At 40.4% G+C, this 16,950-nt stretch overlaps 1 protein-coding gene across 8 annotated transcripts in view; it reads left to right on the top strand.

The window, feature by feature from the left end:
- Positions 1 to 13,826, top strand: part of LOC122551007 (M-phase phosphoprotein 9) — a 96,768-nt gene extending 82,942 nt beyond the window's left edge. For all 8 annotated transcript variants that reach the window (XM_043692627.1, XM_043692626.1, XM_043692628.1 and 5 more), the window contains 2 exons: positions 11,812 to 11,880; positions 13,235 to 13,826. In XM_043692627.1, coding sequence (XP_043548562.1) covers positions 11,812 to 11,880; positions 13,235 to 13,336 — 171 coding nt within the window. In that variant the 3' untranslated portion in view covers positions 13,337 to 13,826. The remainder of the gene's footprint in view (positions 1 to 11,811; positions 11,881 to 13,234) is intronic.
- Positions 13,827 to 16,950: the final 3,124 nt, after the last annotated feature.

The following is a 16,950-nucleotide window of genomic DNA, read 5'->3' as shown; positions in this document are numbered from 1 at the left end:
AGATGAATTTGGAATGCTTTCAGCTAAATTATTTGTTATCAATATATAAAGCTCGAATTTTGTGAAACTCTTCAATTGACAGTGTATCAATTAATGTCAATTTTTTTTTACAATTTCTTACTTGCAATAGATTCTATAAGTGGTCTCATTTACTGTCAGGCAAAACAGTCACTGTGTCCAGCAAAGTAAGCATCATATAAACCTCAGGGGGAGATGTAGTATAGTGATGATCAGAATGATGTGGTAAACTTGAAGTTCAGTCTCATGATCTGGGACATGATAGCTATAGCAACTAAAGTAATTTAAATTCAATTAAGAAATCTAGTACCATAAATACTAACCATGATAACTTTCATTGTTGCAAAGCCCATTTAATGCTCTTTAGGAAAAGGAATCTGCCAACCTTATCTGGCCATTTCTTCATTCTTGACCCAAAGCAATGTGGTTGACTCTTAACTGCCCATCGAAATGACCGTCCTCTGAAAAGGCCTATTAAACTTCTCAGTCCAAGGGTATTTTGGGGATGGGGTTCAAATCATAGAATTGTAGATAATTTATTGCACAGATAAAGGCCACTCTGCTCATTATAACCATGCCAGCTGAAAAATGAACCGCAAAACCTAATCCCACTGTCCTGCATTTGATCCATAGCCATGCGTTATGGACTTAAGGCACTTTTGTAGACACCCTTCAAATGAGTCTCTAATTTCTGGCTCTACCATCCTTTTAAGGAATGATTTCTAAATTCTTAACACCAGGGATAAATACTTTTTCCCTCGTCTCCCCTCTCATCTTTAATCTCATTTTTCACTTTAAATCTGTGCCGCTAGTCTCTTATCTCTTAGCTAAGGAAGTAGACTTTTTCCATCCATTTTATCCTGGTCCTTCACAATTTTATACATCTCAATCAAATCTCCCTGAAGCCCTGTCTGATCCAAAGAGAACAACACAGCCTATCCAATTTTTTTCTTATTGTTGGATTTTTTTCTCAGTCCGGGCAACAATTCTCATTAATCTCTTTACACTTAATGAGATGTACCTACAGTGTACAGTGCTTCGGTTTTGGTTTGCCTAAAGATTTACGCCGTTTCAAAGCTGGCCTACCCAGTGCTGCCTACATAATTCAAATAAATACATTAGATAGATAAAGGTTTCCTGTTCTTCAGGTATTGTCAGCCTTTATCAGTTTTTATGATTGATTAATTAAATCTTGCTTTTATTAAACTCATAAGGAATGCTTTAATGTTTGGACCGCCCAACCAAATTAACCTGACCATAATAAGTTAGAATTCTTTTGCAGTTGAATCATATCATATATCCTAAAATGGACATAGAACATTACAGCGCAGTACAGGCCCTTCGGCCCTCGATGTTGCGCCACCCTGTCGTACTAATCTGAAGCCCATCCCACCTACACTATTCCATGTACGTCCATATGCCTGTCCAATGACGACTTCAATGCACTTAAACTTGGTGAATCTTCTCCCGTTGCAGGCAAAGCATTCCATACCCTTACTACTCTCTGAGTAAAGAAACTACCTCTGACATCTGTCTTATACCTATCTCCCCTCACTTTAAAGTTGTGTCCCCTCGTGTTTGCCGTTCCCATACTTGGAAAAAGACTCTCCCTGTCCACCCTATCTAACCCTCTGATTATCTTATATGTCTCTATTAAGTCACCTCTCAACCTTCTTCTCTCTAATGAGAACAGCCTCAAGGCCCTCAGTCTTTCCTCCTAAGACATTCCTTCCATACCAAACAACATCCTGTAAATCTCCTCTGCACCCTTTCCAAAGCTTCCACATCCTTCTTATAATGCGGTGACCAGAACTGTACACAGTACTCCCAAGTGTGGCCGCACAAGAGCTTTGTACAGCTGCAGCATAACCTCCTGGATCCGGAACTCAATCCCTCTACACTGTATGCCTTCTTAACAACCCTGTCAATCTGGGTGGCAACTTTCAGGGATCTGTGTACATGGACACCGAGATCTCGCTGCTCATCTGCACTCCCAAGAATCTTACCATTAGCCCAGTACTTTGCATTCAGATTACTCCGTCCAAAGTGTATCACCTCACACTTGTCCACATTAAACTCCATTTGCCACCTCTGAGCCCAGCTCTGCATCCTATCTATGTCTCTCTGCAACCTACTACATCCTTCGTTACTATCTACAACTCCACCGACCTTAGTGTCGTCCGCAAATATACTAACCCACCCTTCTAACCCCTCATCCAGGTCATTTATAAAAATGACAAACAACAGTGGACCCAACACCGACCCTTGTGTTACGCTGTTAGTAACTGGATACCAAGATGAACATGTTCCATCAACTATAACCCTCTGATTTCTTTCAGCAGGCCAATTATTGATCCAAACTGCTATGTCTCGCACAATTCCATTCATCCGCATTTTGTATAATAGCCTACTGGGGGGAACCTTATCGAACGCCTTGCTGAAATCCATATACATCACATCAACCGGTTTATTCTCATCGACCTGTTTGGTTACTTTGTCAAAAACGTCAATAAGATTCGTTAGGCACGATCTACCCTTCACAAAACCGTGCTGACTGTCCCTGATCAGATTATTCTTTTCTAGATGGTTATAAATCCTCTTATAACCTTTTCCAACACTTTACCAAAAACTGAAGTGAGACTCACTGGTCTGTAATTACCAGGGTTGTCTCTATTATCCTTTTTGAACAAGGGAACCACATTTGCTATCCCTCAGTCCTCGGGCACTATTCCTGTAGACAATGAAGATTTGAAGATCAATGCCAAAGGCTCGGCAATCTCTTCCCTTGCTTCCCAGAGGATCTTAGGATAGATCCCATCCGGCCCAGGGACTTGTCTATTTTCACACTCTGCAGTATTTCTAACATCTCTTCCAATCTAAATGCAAGTATCTCTGTATCTTCCTCGCCAACATTTTCATTTTCTGTAGTGAACACTGTCGAAAAATATTTATTTAGTGCTTTCCCTATCTCCTCTGACTCCACAGACATCTTCCCATTATCCTTGATTGATTTAATTCTCGTCATTCTTTTATTGCTGACATACCTATGGAAAGCCTTAGGGTTAACCCTGATCCTATCCGCCAACAACTTCTCATGTCTCCTCCTGGCTCTTCTGAGCTCTCTTTTTAGGTCTTTCCTGACTTCCTTGTAACCCTCAAGCGCCCTAACTGAGTTTTCACATTTTGTCCGAACATAAGCCTTCTTCTTCTTCTTGACCAGGGATTCCACTTCCTTAGTAAACCATGGCTCACGTGTTCTATATCTTCCTCCCTGCCTGACAGGTATTTACTTATCTCGGACACACAGGAGCTTTTCCTTGAATAAGCTCCACATTTTTAATGTGCTCATCCCCTGCAGTTTCCTTCCCCATTCTACGCTTCCTAAATCTTTCCTAATTGCATCGTAATTTCCCTTCCCCCAACTGTAACTCTTGCTTGGTGGAGTACACCTATCCCTTTCCATCAATATAGTAAACCTGACAGAATTGTGATCGCTGTCTCCAAAGTGCTCACCTACTTCCAAATCTAACACCTGGCCAGGCTCGTTACCCAGTACTAAATCTAAAGTGCTTCGCCCCTTGTAGGCCTGTCTACATACTGTATCAGGAAGCCCTCCTGCACACACTGGACAAAACCTGATCCATCTATAGTACTCATACTGTAGTGATCCCAGTCAATATTTGGATAGTTGAAGTCCCCCATGACAACTACCTGCCTCTCTCACTCCTATCAAGAATCATCTTTGCTATCCTTTCCTCTACATCTCTGGGACTATTCGGAGAAATAGAAAACTCCCAACAGGGTGACTTCACCTTTCCTGTTTGTAACCTCAGCCCATACTACCTCAGTTAACGAGTCCCCAAACATGCTTTCTACAACTGTAACATTGTCCCTGATCAACAATGCCACACCTCTTTTACCATCTTCTCTGTTCTTACTGAAATATCTGAATCCCAGAACCTGCAACAGCCATTCCTGTTCCTGCTCTATCCATGTCTCTGTAATGGCCACAACATCGAAGTCCCAGGTACCAACCCACGCTGCCAGTTCACCCACTTTATTTCAGATGCTCCTTGCATTGAAGTACACACACACTTCAATCCAGGTTCTCGCTTGCCAGTGTCAGATACTTGATTTTGGAACTCCCTATTCTCATTCTCTTCTGTACCTGTCCTACAATTTTGGTTTCCATCTCCCTGCTGTATTAGTTTAAATCCACCTTAATAGCTGTAGTGAATTTCCCACCCAGGATATTGGTACCCCTCTGGTTTAGATGAAGACCATCCTGCTTGTAGAGGTCCCACCTAACCCAGAAAGAGGTCCAATTATCCAAAAACCCGATACCCTCCCTCCTGCACCATCCCTGTAGCCACGTGTTCAACTCCTTTCTCTCCCTATTCCTCACCTCACTAGCACGTGGCATGGGCAGCAAACCAGAGAAAACAACTCGGTTTGTCCTAGCTCTAAGCTTCCATCCTAGCTCCCTGAATTTCTGCCTCAAGTCCCCATCTCTCTTCTCACCTATGTCGTTGGTACTAATGTGGACCACGACTTGGGGCTGCTCTCCCTCCCCCCGAAGGATCCCAAAAACACGATCAGAGACATCACGGACCCTGACACCCGGGAGGCAACACACCAACCGTGAATCTCTCTCGTCCCCACAGAACCTCCTATCTGTCCCCCTAACGAGTCCCCGATGACTACTGCTCTGCTCCTCTTCCCCCTTCCCTTCTGAGCAGCAGGTGCCCCACTGTTTTCACGCAAATATTAACTGTTCTACTTACCCTTCCCAGAAGTCCTTTGCTCACTCCTCCCTTGCTGGCCTGAAGGTAAGAAGTTTAAATAGATTTACCGGCCTTCCCGACAATCACCTCGCACCAACGTCACCTCCTCCCGGCTCCCGCCTCTCGCTGCTCCAAAACATGAAGCAAGTACTTGCATGGTTTGAGATTCTGCTTTTTTTCTCATACGAATAGTCTTAAAATGGGTTTTGAATTGAGGAGAAAGTGAGGTCTGCAGATGCTGGAGATCAGCCCTGTTTGATCTAGTTAGCTATTCCAGATAGTAATTTGATGCTGCAAACAAATATAACGTTTTATACTAAGCTTTTTTAAAAACTGTGTTATTATTCTGTATAGAGTCATAGAGATGTACAGCATGGAAATAGACCCTTTGGTCCAATTTGTCCATACTGACCAGATATCCTACACTAATCTAGTCCTGTTTGCCAGCATTTGGCCCATATCCCTCTAACCCTTCCTATTCATGTACCCATCCAGCTGCCTTTTAAATGTTGTAATTTATACCAGCTTCCACCATTTCCTGTGGCAGCTCATTCCATACATGTTCACCCCTGCATGAAAAAATTGCCCCTTAGGTCCCTTTTTAAACTTTTCCCGTTTCATATTAAACATATACCCTCTAGTTTTGGACTCTCCTACCCTGGAGAAAGACCTTGGCTATTCACCCTATCCATACCCTTCATGAGTTTATAAACCTCTATATGGTCACGCCTCAGCCTCTGACGCTTCAGAGAAAATAGTCACAGTCTAGTCATCCTCTCCCAATAGCTGAAACCCTCCAATCCTGGCAACATCCTTGTAAATCTTTTCTGAACCCTTTCATGTTTCACAACATCCTCCCTATAGCAGGGAGACCAGAATTGAATGTACTATTCCAAAAGTGGCCTAACCAATGTGTTTTATTGACCAGAATAAAGCAATTTATGAGCTGAGTAAGATGAGGTCTTAATTAGTGTTAACTTATTTTATCTTCAGAAATTAATGAAATGTGCAATTTAGTTGACATTCCAAAAGTTTTATTGTTCTATTTCTCAGCTTTGCTTTTGAAACTAGCTGTGGGTTCGAAAAATAATGCATATGAATTAAAATAGAATGGATCATTGAAAGGGGAATAATGCAAACTATTTAATCGTGGGAAGGTGAGGGAGCAAGTGCTACATAAGCAAATATATGAAATTAATCAAGATCAGAAGAATAATCATGAGATTTTAACTGCTCTCAAATAAACTGGCAATGAGAGGCAGTTATAAGGTTAAGTGAATTACTTTTAAAAGGTATGAAGCACACCTAAACTCCTGTAGAACTCCTACATACAAAATAATATGAAAAAAATTGGAAATATGCTGATGTTATTAAATTTTTAAAAGTTCATCTGGGGTGTGGGCATCGCTGGCTAACCAGCATTTATTGCCTGTCTCCAGTTGTCCTTGAGAAGGTGGTTGTGAGCTGCCTTCTTGAATTGCTGTAGTCCTCCTGCTGTGGGTTGACCCACAATGCCATTTGGGAGGGAATTTTGCAAACCGTGAAGTTGCTATCAACTGATTTGAACGTAGACTAGCAGCATTGGCAGGCAAGTGGCAGATAAAATTTAGTAGTGAGGTGCATTTGGTGGAAGAAATCGGAAGATGCAACGTGGACTTACTGACACAAATCTAGAGTGTTCAAAATCAGAGAGACATCTGAGGGTTTTTGTGCACAAATCTTTGAAGATAGCAGGACATACTGAGACAGTACTTAGTCAAGTATCAATCTTGTACTCTAAACATTGGTATTGAATATAAAAGCAAGGAAGTTGACTGAGCCTGTATAACATTCTGGGCACGACTGGAATATTGCCTCCAGCCTGGTTAGCACAAGTTGCAACAGAATGCAAGGGTGCAGAGGAGATTTACGAGAATGATTTCAGGAATGAGGGATTTTAGCTACAAGGTTAGATTTGAAAAGTTGGGGTTATTCTTCTTGAAGCAAAGGAGTTAAGGGGAGATCTATGAGCAGTGTGTTATATGAGGATGGGCTTAGATAAAAGAAACAAAGAAAGACGGTTCCTGCTAGTTGATGATCTAAAGACCAAGGATCACAGGTTTAGGTTTTGGCAAAGATATGAGGAGTGAAGGTGCATCAAAATGATCTGGAACTCTGCATTTGAGGGTGATAGAAGTGGTGATGAAGAATTACTTAAAGGAAATATACAGCATTGATGGAAATCGGGATAGTGAGGTGTATGTAACTGAGTGGATTGCTGTGCAGAGAGCCAGTCTGGATTCCGTGAGTTGAACGACCACCTTCTGGTCTGCAATGACTCTTACTCAATGACAAGAAAGGGAGCACAGCTGGATGTAGAACATAGTATAGCACAGTACAGGCCCTTCGGCTCTTGATGTTGTGCCGACCTTTTATCCTACTCTAAGATCAAAATAACTTACATATCTTATATTTTACTATCACCCGTGTGCCTATCCAAGAGTTGTTTAAATGTATCTGACTACTAACACTGCTGGCAGTGCATTCCATGCACCCACCACTCAGAACCTACCTCTGACATCTCCCTAAACCTCCCTTCAATCACCTTAAAATTATGACCCCTTCTGAGAGGCATTTCTGCCCTGGGGAAGAGTCTCTGGCGTCCACTCTATCTTTGCCTCTCATCATCTTGTACACCTTTGTCATGTCACCTCTCATCCTTCTTCACTCCAATGAGAAAAGCCCGAGCTCCCTCAAACTTTCTTCATAAGACATGACCTCCAGTCCAGGCAGCATCCTGGTAAATCTCCTCTACACTCCCTCTAAAGCTTCCATATCCTTCCTATAATGAGGCGGCCAGAACTGAACACAATATTTCAAGTGTGGTCTAACCAGGACTTTATAGAGTTGCAACATCATCTCGCAGTTCTTAAACTCAATCCTGCTGCTAATAAAAGTCAACACAGCATATGGATTCTTAACAACCCTATCAAGTTGGGTGGCAAGATAGAAGGCTGGCACAACATCAAGGACCCAGGGGCCTGTATTGTGCTGTACTGTTCTATGTTCTAACATTGAGGCATCTATGGACATGGACCCCAAAATCCCTCTGTTCTTCCACATGGCCAAGAATCCTGCCTTTAACCTTGTAATCTGCATTCAAATTTGACATACAAAATGAATCACTTCATACTTTTCCAGATTGAAGTCCATCTGCCACTTCTCAGCCCATCTCTGCATCCTGTCAATGTCCTGTTGTAACCTACAGTAGTCCTCCACACTATCCACAACTCCACCAACCTTCATGTCACTGGCAAACTTACTAACCCACCCTTCCATTTCCTTATCCAAGTCATTCATAAAAGTCACAGAGGAGAGATCCATGCGGAATACCACTGGTCACCGAGCTCCAGGCTGAATACTTTACATCTACTACCACCCTCTGTCTTCTGTGGGCCAGCTAATTCTGTATTCAGACAACCAAATTTCTCTGTATCCCATGCTTCCTTACTTTCTGAATGAGCCTACCATGGACAACCTTATCAAACAACTTGCTGAAACCCATGTACATCACATCCACTGCTCTACCTATATCACATCCACTGCTCTACCTTCATCACTGTGTTTTGTTACATCCTCAAAGAATTCAATTAGGCTTGTGAGGCATACCCTGCCTCTCACAAAGCCATGCTGACTGCCTCTAATCAAGCTATGCTTTTCCAAATAATGAGGAAAAAGTGAGGTCTGCAGATGCTGGAGATCAGAGATGGAAATGTGTTGCTGGAAAAGCGCAGCAGGTCAGGCAGCATCTAGGGAACAGGAGAATCGACGTTTCGGGCATTAGCCCTTCCTCAGGGCTAATAATGATAAACCCTGTGTCTCAGAATCCTCTTCAATAATTTGCCCACCACCAACGTAAGACTGATTGGTCTGTAATTCCCAGGATTAACATTTGTCACCCTCCAATCATCTGGTACTATTCCAATGTACAGTGAGGATGCAGAAATCATTGCCATAGGCAAAGCAATCTCTTCCCTCGCTTCCTGTAGAAACCTTGGGGATATTCTGTCTGCCCCAGGGGTCTTAACTATCCTCATGTTTTTCCAGCACATCCTCCTTAACATCAACATGTTTGAGCCTATCAGCCTGTTTCACGCTGTCCTCACGAATGACAAGGTCCCTCTCACTAATGAACACTGAAGCAAAGTTTTAATTGAGGACCTCCCTACCTTTTCTGACTCCAGGCACAAGTTCCTTCCACTATTCCTGATCGATCCTACCCTCACTCTGGCCATCTTCTTGTTCGTCACATAGATATAGAATGACTTGGCATTTTCCTTAATCCTACCCGCCAAGACTTTTTCATGTCTCCTTCTAGTTCTCCTAAGTCCATTGTTCAGTTCCTTCCTAGTAACTTCTAGGGGGCTACATTGTAACCCCCTAGACCCTGTCTGATCATTGCTTCCTTCTTCATCTTGACGAGATGTTCCACATCTCGAGTCAGTACAAGGTTTCTTCACCCTACCATCCCTTCCTTACCTCAGTAGGACAAACCTATCCAGCAGTTGCAGCAACAGCTCCCTTAACAACTTTCATATTTCTGTCGTGCATTTTCCTGAGAATATCTGCTCCCAATTTATGCTCCACAGTTCCTGCCTATAAGCATTGTCATCCCCCTTCCCCCAATTAAATACTTTCTCATACTGTCTGCTTCTATCCCTCTCTGACGATAGTAAGGGTCAGGGAGTTGTGATCATTATCGCTGAAATGCTCTCCCACCGAGTGATCTGACACCTGAACTGGTTTGTTGTCAAGCACTAAATCCAATATGGTCTCCCCTCTAGGTGACCTATCTACAGATTGAGTCAGGAATCCTTCCTGGACACACCTGACAGAATCTGCTCCAACCAAACTATTTACACTAAGGAGGTTGCAGTAATAATTTTCTACTACTACTATTTGCAGTAGTAATTATCCAGTAATGGAAAATTAACCAGAGAAAAAGGAGTAGACTATTAGCTTGGGATTATGTTTGGCTTGGACTGGTTGGACCAAAGGTTCTGTTTCCATACTGTAAGACACTATAATGACACTAAGGGTTTTAAAAAAAAATTCTAAGGTAGCCATTGCTTTTGAAATTGCTTTCTAAAAGTTATGTCATCCTGAATTGGTTGTTTTTCAACATTCTGGAGATTTACGAAACTGAATTGAACTAACCATATGAATACTATGACTAAAAGAGCAGGTCAGAGACTCTGAAATCTGCTGTCAGTAACTTACCTCCTGTCTACTCAAAGCCTGGACACCAATGATGGAACATGCTCCACTTGACTGAATGTTATGCATCTTTGACAACATTCAAGAAGCTCGATACCATTCAGGGCAACGCAGCCCATTTTACTGACATCTCACCTTGAACATTCGCTCCCCGCAGCACAGTTGGCAGCAGTGTATACCATCTACAAGATGCATTGCAATAACTCACCCATGCTCCCTCAGCACCTTCTAAACCCGTGTCTTTTTCCAACCAGAAGGACAGTGGCAGCAGATGTTTGGGAATACTCTACTACCTGCAAGTCTTTCTTCAAGTCTCACACCATCCTGACGTGTAAATTCCTTCAATATCTCAAAATTGTGGAATTCCCTTCCCAATTCCCACCTGCAGCAATTTAAGAAGACAGATAACCACTATCTTCTCTTGGAACAGAGGGATGGGCAATAAATGCTTGCTGGCTTAGCCAGCAATGCCTGACATCCCACAAGGAATAACTGAAAACAAAAATAGTAGTTTCAGTTGGTATATAGGTGAATGGCTAGTATGAAGTGATTGCCACAAGCAGTCTGTGCAGAGAAACGCACCCATGCCAACCGGGTATCCTAAACTTAACCAGTCATGTTTGGCTGTGTTTGGTCCATATCACTCTAAACCCTTCCTATTTACACACCCATCCAAATGTCTTTTAAGTAATGTAATTGAATTCACCTGTACCACTCGCTATGGCAGCACATTCCATAAGCGCACCACCCTCTGTGTGATGTTGCCCCTCCATCCTTTTATATCTTTACTCTCCTATCCTAGAAAAAAGACCTTGGTTATTCACTTTATCTATGCCCTTTGTGATTTTATAAACCTCTAGTAGGTCACCTCTCAGCCTCCAGGAGAAAAACGCTCCAGTCTCTTCAGCCTCTCCTTATAACTTAAACCCTCCAGTCCCAGCAATGCCCTTGTAAATTTTTTATGCTTCCTTTCTAGGTTGACAACATCCTTCCTACAGTAGGGCTACCAGAATTGTATGCATTACTCCAAAAGTGACCTCACCAATGTCTTGTGTGGCCGCAGCACGATAGCCCAACTCCTGTACTCATTGTTATATCAATGAAGGCAAGCATGCCAAATTTCATCTTCACCTACCTGTCTACGTGTGACCCCACTTTCAAGGAACCATAAATCTACACCCCTAGGTCCCTCTGTTCAACAACACTCCCCAGGCCCTACCACTAACTGTACAAGTCCTGCCCTGGTTTGCATTTATGTAAACTAAACTCCATCTGCTACATCTCAGCCCATTGGCCCATTTATCAATATCTCTGTAATCTTAGATAATCTTCTTCACTGTCCACTATACCACAATTTTTTTGTCATCCACAAATTTACTCCTCATACCTCCTATATTCTCATCAAAGTAGTTGATCTAAATGACAAATGACAGTGGAACCAGAAATGAGCCTTGCAGCGCACCACTGGTCACATGCCTACAGTCTAGTTCTGAAGTACAAAACAATGACGAAGGAGGATGGGAATTAGAATTAGTTAAGCAGGTCAGACTATAACATTTATAGTGTAAAATGTGAAACTGGATGCATTTGAAATGCATACGTTCAAGGAAGTTCACTGTTTATTTTGTTATAAGCGAAGCAAAGTGTCACGGCATAACTTAGTATAGATAGGCAATTGCAGCTCTTTCCTTTGCTAAGTTTTCTTTAAACATGTTACCGTTGCTGAATTTAGTATCTTAATTTTACACTCCAGATTGAAGCTGCGTTAAGTCGCATACCTGGTTCAACAGGTAGAATGACTCTGCAAGCAAGGCTTGAAAAGGTATGATGTAATTTGGTCGTAGTCTGTGTTTTATTGTAATGGAATTGACTTAATTTTTGCCAGTGTAGGGAGACAAGCAAAAATGCATGAAGTGGTGACTACATGATACAATGTAAAATAAAAAGCAATAAAATATAAATTTACATACTAGTTTTCAATGGTCTTGCAACTAAAATTAGGTTGCTTAATCAGTGATATCTTTGAAAGATCACAGGAACTGAGAAGTTATTACAATGAGAATCTAAATAAAACTGAAGAGAATTGGAGGAGCACTATTTGGACTTTAACAGGAATTATTTATTTGGAACTAGAAAGTCATTGGTCAATCCTAAGCTTGTTAAAAGTAAACCTTTTAAAGCAAATAGTGAAATTGAATTCTATACATCTAGTAACTTGCAGTTTGTTAAGAGAAAATTTTCCAGACTGGACATAAAAGTGCATTTTTTCACCGATGAAGCCACAATCTGATAGCTTTGGACCACAGCTTCTGGCCTTCTAGTTGGTTTCTAGTGTCTGCAGAAATGACTTAATGAACTCTTTGTAAATGACTCATCAGTTACTTCATCGAGGGATAGGTAATTAAAATGGGCTTGCCAATATTAGCCACATCCTGAAAACAGTGGGATTAGTGGTTGATTTTGACTGGCCTTGAGTCAGTGGACTGAAGGGTCTTGTTCTGTGCCATAGATCTCTTTGGCTCTGTGACTAATGAATAATTAAATCAAAAACAAGTATGTGAAACAACAGCAGGAATGACTACTGTGCTTGTCCAATAAAAGCAGAAGGATATTTATAGCAGGCAAATCGACATTGCAGTTTACTAAAAATTGGAAATTAGAGGAAATATGGAAGGAGGCAGCAGCAGCTGGTGAAATTGGGATCTCTACAAGACCCAGAACATATCAAGACGAACTGAACAGAGGCAGCTATCACTTGAGGGGAATTTGTATGTCAACAAATAATCATATATATATGCAATAGCTGTAAAATACTTTTGGATCAAACATTTTAAAAAGCCTGTGACAATGTTTCAACTTTCCTTCCATTTTCTAACTACCTAAATGATCTTTGTGGAAGATGCAGACAGGTAATGTCTGTAAGTTGAATTTCAGGGAAAAGATGCAGTGAACTGTGTATAAAATAAACCCATTTTCTCAGAAATGTAACTTGGTTGAAACAATTTGAAAAGCCTAAACCTGTCTGATCTCAATTACCTGTCCTAGTGGAATTGGGGGAACAGATCGTCCTCTTATCACAAACGACATCTTGCACGTTTACACCATATATATATATATATACATGAATGTACATAAGTTTGCATTATGTACTGCTATAATTTGAACTGTTTTCACAGGAAGCTTTGGAAGATCGTTTAGAAAAAATCAATCGGGATCTAGGATCAATCCGTATGACATTGAAGCGGTTTCATATTTTACGAACTTCTGCAAATTTGTAAGCTGTTTCCTGCTCTTATTTGACCAAATCATTACTTGCACTAAAACTACATGTATATGCACATTTCTCATTGATAAAAGATGGGTTTATTTTGGAATATTGAAACTGAATGATGGCCTTAATATGTGTGTCTATATATTAGAGGTCACACTGTAAGTGTAACAAAATATTCTGTGCCTTTTTTACGAATGTAGTCATAATGTACTAGTTTTGTGAATTAAAAATTAGAACCAAATCCCTACAAGATATATTTTAGTATTGTTTAGGGAATGCACAATATCTGTACTTTTGTATTGGATGTAGATCATATAGAGTGGTTACTGCTTGTAAAACCTCCACTGAGATGTAAAATGTAACCAAATATTTTGAAGACTTGGGAGTTTTGTTTCTCAGAATTTTTTAACATTTTATATTCAATGTTGCAATACATTTTCTTGAACTAATTTTTCAAAAAAATATAAAAGTGAAGTTAAATAAACTTATAGGTTAAACCTTGTTGCAATGAAGTGTCTTAATTCAAAGAGAATATCTTGAAAGAAAAAGCTACATATTTATCTACTTTTTGGTTCCTGCAGCAAGTTTTGTAGAATCTGTGAAAGTGATGCCAATATCTTTAACAGTGTTAACATCACTCAATCTCCAAGTTTCTTTCTAATTACTAAACCAGGTTAGGCTTTCTTTTGTTGGCCAACAAGGTTTGAGTATATAATATCATAAAATGAAATTTGGGCAACTTATTAAAAATTGAATGCCGATACTAGAATGACTGCTTTTCGTGCTGCAAGAACTGCACACGTGAATCACGGCAACATTCTCATCTACTTGATAGTGATGCTGGATTAAGCAACCAATCAGGAAGTGATTCTCCACATAGTTTTTCTTGCATTCACTTACTGTCTCCAGTTAGTAGGTTTTTTTTATTCATTCATGGGATGTGGATGTCACTACCAGGCCAGTTTTTATTGCCCATCCCTAATTGCCCAGAGGGTATTTGAAAGTCAACCACATTGCTGTGGGTCTTGAGTCATATGTAGGCCAGACCAGGTAAGGCTGGCAGATTTCTTTCCCCAAAGGACACTAGTGAACCAGATGGGTTTTCTAACAATCAACTATCGGTGGTCATTAAGCGTATAGCTCATATTCCTAGATGCTTTGTTTATCAAATTAAAATTTCACCGTCTACCATGGTGCACTTTGAACCTGGGTCCCCAGAACATGACCTACTTCTCTGGATTAATATTCTAGCAATAATACCATTAGGATTAATGTGGATTTCTTCTGGCCTCATAAAACCCATTTAGTTTAGTTCACTCAGTTGACATGATGCAACTCGGTGTACTTTACATCAAATCCGTGAGCTCTATTAACTTATTTGCTGTAGAGCTGAGGCTTGTGAACCTTAAACCATGAACCATTGCCTCCCTAGCTTAATTGTTGCTGAGCAGCAATGATACTGGAAATGCATCAGACAATATGGAAATTTATCCATGTGTGTAAAATACACTGGAAAGAGTTCATAAATCCAATCCATCTACCAACTAGATAGATGAACAGGAATTGATGTAAGGGCATTAGCATCAGAGTATTGGATGACTTTATGATAATGGAAGGTAAAATGTGGGATTCTAACCAGGATTACATTGGAACAGTCAAACCTAGTGATAATGACATGATTAAGGGTTTTTCAGCAGTGGTGTGAGGAGGATTGATGAAAACAGATAGTCTTTGCTTATAACACAGATGCACATGCATAGTAGCGGAAGTGGGTACTGCAGATGCTGAAGATTAGAGTGAAGATTAGAGTGGTGCTGGAAAAGCACCGCAGGTCAGGCAGCATCGGAGAAGCAGGAGAATTGACTTTTCAGTAAAAAGCCCTTCATCAGGAATGAGCCTCTGCTGTGTTTTTCCAGCACCACTCTAATCTTAACTGTGCGTGCATAGTGACCAATCAACTTGTATTTGTTGGATTGTATCAGAATTTGACCTCTACTTTTGTGCACAGTCGTCTCAGGCTGCTGTTTTTTCTCTGGATTCCTCTGGGCAGTAACTGAGAAGTCTGTTTAAGGTTTCTCCTTGCCATTGCCTGTGGCAGAGGGTGTCAGGGTGAGGTACAAATATCTGAGAGTGGGAATGCAAATGTGACTCATTCAGAAGTACATGCTGACCTCATTTCAGAAGCCCTGGATTTGATAGATCAGATTGAAACAGATAAGTTTTGGGGGTGCAATGTTGGACTGGGATGGACAAAGTTAAAGATCACACGACACCAGGTTACAGTCCAACCGGTTTATTTGGAAGCACTAACTTTTGGGATGCTTCTCCTTCATCAGGTGGTTGTGGAGTACTGCCTGATGAAAGAGCAGTGCTCCAAAAGCTAGTGCTTCCAAATAAACTTGTTGGACTATAAACAGATAAGGGCAGTCTTGTGTTTGAACCCTTGTGTATGAAGGAGTCATATAGATCAGAGGAGTCTAGATCCTTTATTTGTTCAGCTGGTGTAGTTTTTCTTTTCAGTTGAATGTTCGCTTATGGATTAACTTGGTGAAAATTAGGATTTCATTTCTTCTCTTTGACAGTTGAAATGAATTGAAAAATCTGCATCTCAGTTGAATACTGAACCATGTTGTCAGTCTTAAATAGCAGCTGACTCACACTGAGGGGAACGCAAGTTCAAATTTTTCTCCAGAGATTTGAACTATAATTTGAGATGACTGATTAGTGCAGTACGGAGAGTGTGCTCCCCATTGGGAGGCTTGTATTTGGAATAAGATGAAGCCCCCTCAGTAGATGTAAATGATCACATTTGATGAACAAGAATGTTCTCCTCTGTCTTGGCCATTGCTTATCCCTTAAACAATATTCACAATATTTCTGAAAACTGATCATTGTTGTTTGTGGGTTCTTGCTATGTACAAATTGTCTTTTGCCATCCCTAAATGATAGCAGTGACTGTGGTTCAAACATTATTTAATTAGCTAAAAAACACACTGAGACCTGAAAAATGAAAAACTCAATATACATGGCTGTTTTTACATGACTTACGAAGATCCACATTATTAGGTTGTTTAATTATAAAGAATGATGACTTATTTGGCCCTGAACCAAGACAGGAAATGAATAAAATGTCAAAACAAAATAAAGGTTTGTATTCTTCAATAGATTGTTAAGTAAACTTTTTAAAGTATGCAATGTATGCAGTTGTTTTATTTTAATTGGCTACTTCACATGTTAACTTTTAAAACTTTGTTTTAAATTTATGAAATTAATTTAGATTGTACAACACTTTACAACTTTACATTTTACAACACCAAAAGAAATCTATGTTTAGATATAAAACTAAAGTTTGTATGTGTAAGCTTGTGTAAGAGAGAGAGAGAGAGAGAAGGGAGTAAGCCATTCAGTTCTTCATGTCTGTTCTGACTTCATAGACCATGATAATCACCTTCCTTTGCATTTTCCTATTACTTCCCTCTTCCTCGTCATTATTGATAATCAGATACTAGATTTCGACTTTGAAAATACTCAATAACTAGGTCTCCACAGCTATATGGGGTAGAGAATAACTTCGTATTAAATGGTTTGCTCATTATTCTGAAACTCTGTTCCTATGTTCTA

The sequence above is a fragment of the Chiloscyllium plagiosum genome, chromosome 6 (genome assembly GCF_004010195.1).
Source record: "Chiloscyllium plagiosum isolate BGI_BamShark_2017 chromosome 6, ASM401019v2, whole genome shotgun sequence".
Taxonomy (NCBI): domain Eukaryota; kingdom Metazoa; phylum Chordata; class Chondrichthyes; order Orectolobiformes; family Hemiscylliidae; genus Chiloscyllium; species Chiloscyllium plagiosum.
The sequence above is the reverse complement of the archived record's forward strand: the minus strand, read 5'-3'. Positions and strand labels throughout refer to the sequence as shown.